Genomic DNA, 6,375 nt, shown 5'->3' on the forward strand with positions numbered 1-6,375 from the left:
GACCCTGGTTAATTTAGGACCCAATTCAATTTACTGCATTATTTTCTTCATATTTAAGACGAAATTAGAAAAAAAAATACATTTTCATACAAATAAAAACTAAATCCCGATATGTATAATACTGCGCCTTGCATACGGAGGTGACCGGGCTTCTGAGTGGTGATGCCAGTATCACCAGTATAAACATTCGCAGCTGGCTGGTCCTTTGTTTTCACGCATCTGAACAGGAAAGGGAGAAAAACTTTCTCAGGTTTCTTACGGCATTTTTGCATCCAAGTTTAACGAGAGCAAGTGATGGTAGTGCTGGTTCAAAAGCTAATAGAAAGTGTACGAGCTCAGCCGAAAAACTAAATGTGTTAAAACAATATGAAAAAGGTGAGAGGTCTGTGGATATTATATGGAGCAAGCAATGAACATATTTTCTGAAGTGGATCCATTAATAGAATGAAGCATTAAAATTAACAGGGACATGAAAAATGCTTATGACCTCTACATAAAGATGTATAATGAGAAAAGAAAGCAGCTGTGCAAGGTTCTTTGGACAGCTTTATTATTCGAAGGCCTAAGCCATCAAATTCAGCATCATAAGCAGCTTCACCAGCAACTTCAGGTTCAGTAACAGTTTCAGCAACAGCTTTATGGAAAGCTACAGCTTTAACCAGAGTTAAACCTAATAACTTCGTCATCTGAGTAAAAATTCTCATAACATCATTGGCTGTCCTTATGTTTTAGACGTTACCACTATTGTTGAATAGAATTATTGTTTTTAATTCGTAAGTATTATTTAAAACATATATGAACACTAAATAAGTGTTGCTATCATATTCATATGTAGAAAAATGACGAAATGTTTTCACATGTACTCACTTACTGTACATACGTTGGCGTTCCCAATCGTCTCGCTTTATTTCTTTACCATTAGTGGTTAGTTACTTCTATTTTCCATTTATTAACATAAAATAATATTTTTAAAACATACTTATTCATTTTTTTACATTAAGTTCACTACAGCTACAACCAGGGTCTTATTTTCTTCAGTTTCTTATGTAGAACCATCGTCACTCACGAAAACAATGCCGTCTTGTCTCCCCGTGTGTGTTTTAATATTCTGCGTATTATTAATGAATTGCATTGTTCATTTCACATATATAAAGATTAATTCAATCAAATACATATTCAGTAATAAACAATAATGAATCTTTAGTACATAGTTGGCCCTTAACATACGCGGGGGCTACGTAACAGAGATACCTGTGGATGTGAAAAATCCGCGTACTTTTGCCCCCCAAAACCTGGCCCCCATGTCCTTATTTACCGTATATACCTGTGTGTAGTTCGAGTTTTTAAGACCAAATTATTTGGCAAAAAATTGGGGGTCGACCTCTAAACGGGTAATAGTTTCGTTAGGTTGAAAAATATTTACCAGTAACTACCAGTAAACAATGGAAACGATGCACCAACGCACCACCAGCTGTGAGTGTCGGTACAGTTGCCAGGGCAGATCTCTTGCGTCATCATAGCAAGCCCAAAGTAGCCAAATCCATGGTATGGTAGCACAGGACGATGTAAAACATAAAGTATTCATTTATTAAAGTTTACTTATAGATACTGTACATAAATTTTTGTTCATTACATTTGAAACATCAATCTTTATTAATTAAATTTGAAACAAAAGAAAACTACGATACCGTATTTTCATTAAAATATTGCATCACAAGTATATTTTACCTTAACTGTGGCTGAATGAATATACGTATTCTCAGAAATAAATATGGAAATATAATATTTTTGCTGGAATGACGCACATATTACAGTGGAAAGTGGGATAAAATCATGACGAAAACAATGAACTTTCGCTTTCTTTCATTATTCAAAAGATTTTACCGTAATCGCTTTTCGAATGGTTTTCAGTTAAAAAACTGTTGTACTCGTACTGTATTGCAATAATATTCTATCCTATCATTAGCCTTATAATCCCACAACTGAAAACCATCCTAAAAGCGATTACGGTAACATCTTTTGAACGAAAGAAAGAGAAAGTTATTGCTTTCGTCACAATTTTATCCCAATTTCCACTGTAATACGTACATCATTTCAGCAAAAATATTACATTTCCATGTTCTCAGAAATAAATGGTAGTTTTGTTGAAACGTAATGTACAGTATTTAATATTAAAATGCAAAAATAGCTATAAAAACAATTAATACACCCGTAATGTACTGGCTGGCATCTCCACTCGTCCCTGCTCCCGCGTCCAAGGTCACCACTCCTCTCAACTCGCTCCCTGCGCTCCTTCCTCTGCCTCCTCCACCTCCTCACCGTCACTACTGCCGACAACAAACACAAATGTTTTGTGAATAACTGCACCTCCACTTCCTATGTACAGTACTGAACTGTACTGTGCTGTGCATTTTTACAAACAATAAACATGGCAAGAAAAGCTATTAAAAAAAAAAGAGATAAAAATTTCACTTTACTGTACAGTACCTATCCTCGGCGACAGGACGGGGGTCATCGGGCTCATCGTCACTCAATTCCATAACGGGTGGTGAAGTGGGGGCGACGGTGGATTCAGCTGCTTCCTCACTGCCGCCAGTGATTGATGGTGTTAAATCTCTCCTTCGGTGATCAAAGAACATGGTGATGGGGAGTTGTCGTCTCTTTCTTTTCATTTCTTCCATGATGTTTTTGTATGGAGCAAAAACATCATCCATCCCTCGCATGAATTTCAGGGCACGCACCATGGAGGGGTCCATACTATAGGCCAGGTTTTTCAGTGCCTCAATATTCCTGGTCATCATCCCCCAACTTCTCCAACGTTATTTCTTGGTGCTCTTCCTCTTCCTCATCCTCTTTCCCTTTCGCTTCCTCTTCCTTGCCTGAATCTACTAACTCCTGTAGATCCTCCTCAGTCAGCTCAGTGTCGTGCTCTTCAATTAGCTCCCTAATCTCGTCCTCTGCCACGTCCTGGAAGCCTTCAGCAGCCATTTTCCTTGACAGTGCCAGGGTCTTTCTGAATATTTTCATTAAAATCCATCAAAATCATTTTCCTTGTCATCGTCTTAAGCACCAAACAGCTCCTTCCAGTCTTCTCCTTGAACAGGGCTAGAGGGTACGTGTTTTTCAAATCGTTTTCAATTAAAAAAATTTTACAGCACATGTATATTTTACCTAAACTGTGCCTGAATGAATATATTCTCAGAAATAAATAGTAGTTTTGCTGAAACGTGATGTATTTCAATGTAAAATAGGATAAAATACATGATGAAAACAAAAGACTTTACCTAACCTTCCGATGTTCAAGAGATGTTACTCGTTTTTTTAATAGTTTTCGGTTAAAATACTGTTATATTACAATGATATTCTATTCATACTGTGCTTGATATACTACATTCACGGAAATGTAATATTTTTGCTGAAATGACGTACGTATTACAGTGGAAAGTGGGATAAAATCGTGACGAAAACAATGACGTTCTCTTTCTTTCGTTCAAAAGATGTTACCGTAATCGCTTTTCGAATGGTTTTCAGTTAAAAAAACTGTTGCATCACAAGTGAATTAGGATAGAATATTATTGTAATACAACAGTTTTTTAACTGAAAACCATTCAAAAAGCGATTACGGTAACATCTTTTCAATGAAAGAAAGCGAAAGTCATTGCTTTCGTCACTTTCCACTGTAATACGTACGTCATTTAAGCAAAATATTACATTTCCATATTCTCAGAAATAAATAGTAGTTTTGCTGAAATGTAATGTATTTCAATGTAAATTAGGATAAACTACATGAAAACAAAAGAATTTACCTAACCTTCCGATGTTCAAGATATGTTACTCATTTTTTTTTAGTAGTTTTCGGTTAAAATACTCTTATATTAGTGATATTCTATTCATACTGTGCTTGATATGCAGTGAACCCTCACTTTACGCGGTTAATTCAACCCACGGCGGCCCGCGTAAAGTGAGAAACACGTAAAGTGAACAACATAACATATGGGATTAATTGAAATAGAGACCGGGCCGACCCCCAAACTCCACTTTTTCAGACACAATACCTACGTTGTAGTAAAAATATCTTCTTAATTTTATGATGGTATGCACACACAATTAATAATTAAGAGAAATTTCAATAATATTAGGTTTTTTAACACTTACATTAGTAGAAAATATGGCTGGGCACACGGGGATGGGGGGTTGGTTCCGAGGCAGAGGGCAGATTATTGGCCCTCACCTGTATCACTTGTATCACTATTCACCTCAGGGCCTCTTTGTCAAACCCCTCAAAGTCCATATAAGTCCATATCCTCACTATCATTATCACTATCACTGACTTGGGCCGGCTGTGGTGGGTGGCGGGTGAAGAACTCGGTAATGTTTTGATGACTGGGCAACCTTGTGCGCACCCTGCTCGCGCTGCTCTCCGCGTAAAAGGGCACACACACCGCGGAAAGTGAGCATTCCGGTTTCGGCAGGGTACCGCGTAAACGTGGAAACCCGTAAAGCGAGGGTTGACTGTAATACATTCACGGAAATGTAATATTTTTGCAACTACAATGCTGATGTCAACACCAGCGTGGTTACAGCAAAACTGACTGAGTGAGGGAGAGCTATGCGTGTGTGTGTGAGGTTGCGGGAGCGGGTTGTGTCCTGTGTTCGGTGCCGCGTGCGAGTTGAATGGCACGCGATTTGAATGTACTTCAATTACTTCAATGTACAGAATATTCCTCCGGTGGGGCAATCCGCGTATTTGCAAATCCGTGTATGCTAAACCCGCGTATGTTAAGGGCCGACTGTATTCTTAAGATAAATGACGCAATGTTTCCTTGAATGCGCAAGTTTACAGTGGCGTTCCACAATCAGTCTCACTTATTTTCTTTGATGTCAGTGGTTACTTTTACTGTACATTAAACAACATTAATTAAAACATACATGTTTTTTCTACATTAATTTTACTACAGCACCAACCAGGGTCTTATTTTCTTCAGTTTCAGGTGGATAACTGACATTATGGGTGTAAATACTGATAACAGCAATGGAGTCTCTTATCCTCATGTGTGTTTTAATATTCTACGTATTATTAATGAATTGCATTGTTCATTTCGCATATATGATGATTAATTCAATCAAATACATATTCAGTAATAAACAATAATGAATCTTTTGTACATATGTATTCTTAAAAAAATAAATGACGCGGTTTCCTTAAATACGCAAGTATATTTTGGCATTCCCAATCCATCTCATTTTTTTTTTCTTTGCCATTAGTGGTTAGCTACCTCTATTGTCCCATTTATTAACATTAAATAACATTACAGTATAGTCTCGGTTTACGCGGTCAATTAAACCCGTGGAGGTCCGCGTAAAACGAGAAGCGCGTAAACGAAATAACAGAACATATGGGATTAATTGAAATAGAGACTGGGCCGACCCCCAGACTACTCTTTTTCCGACACAATACGTACGTTGTAGTAAAAATAACATCTTAATTTTATGATGGCTTGATATCTGTTTCAGGAAACCCACCAAAGCACTATGCACAGCCTTTTGGATGGTGTCGGTTTGCTCTGGGTAGTGGGGTTGGGGACAACAATGAGTCCTGGCACATGGCGTATCATGGCACCAGACCCGGTGCTGTCAGACGGATGCTAGATAAAGGAGAGTTGCTCTTTAATGGTGTGTAGTCTCTAATTTTGCTTGTTATTCTAAGTTGCCCTTTGATAATATTATTAATATGAAATTAGATATTGTGGAATAAGGTTACTTTTTGAAGATGTAAATCTCACTATCCCTCAACAGGTGAACTTGGAGTGAGCTCAACACTGGCAGGTCGCCGCAGTAAGGATGATGATAGTGATGGCTCCCAACTGTGTTTCTCTCCTACAATCATCTATGCTTCAACTGATCAGTTTGCTCCAGCAGTTTTGTAAGTATATATATATATTGCATTCAACATGATGCACACGAGTAACTAAACACTTCAATAAATACTTTTCACTGTTACTGTATTCACATGTAAAAGTTGGTTTTTTACTTTCTGATGAGTTTATTACTCATTGAAATACATTGTACCTCATTACACAAAATGTGATGATAGTCATTATCTGGCATTTACATTTTAATTGTACAGTGGGGTATGCTATAACGAACGTAATTGGTTCCAGAACCTCGTTCGTTATAGCATTCGTTCGTTATAGGATTAATCCGTTCCAGGCCCCCAAATACAACCACTTAACACTGAAAAAATTCTGTGGAAAATGTAAAAAATACGGTACTTTATCTTACCTTAGTGTTATTCAGCATGCAGGTACCCCTAAACACTGGCACATCACTATCACTTCCACTGGGAGTCTTGGCTTTAAGGTCCTCAAACAATTG

At 37.6% G+C, this 6,375-nt stretch overlaps 1 protein-coding gene across 2 annotated transcripts in view; it reads left to right on the forward strand.

Moving 5' to 3' along the window:
* Positions 1 to 5,923, forward strand: part of LOC121866278 (neuralized-like protein 4) — a gene marked incomplete at both ends in the record, with an annotated part of 191,318 nt that extends 185,395 nt beyond the window's left edge. For both annotated transcript variants that reach the window (XM_042365899.1, XM_042365904.1), the window contains 2 exon segments: positions 5,515 to 5,673; positions 5,797 to 5,923. In XM_042365899.1, coding sequence (XP_042221833.1) covers positions 5,515 to 5,673; positions 5,797 to 5,923 — 286 coding nt within the window.
* Between the last annotated feature and the right edge of the window lie 452 nt (positions 5,924 to 6,375).

The sequence above is a fragment of the Homarus americanus genome, unplaced genomic scaffold (genome assembly GCF_018991925.1).
Source record: "Homarus americanus isolate GMGI-L3 unplaced genomic scaffold, GMGI_Hamer_2.0 scaffold32583, whole genome shotgun sequence".
Classification (NCBI taxonomy): domain Eukaryota; kingdom Metazoa; phylum Arthropoda; class Malacostraca; order Decapoda; family Nephropidae; genus Homarus; species Homarus americanus.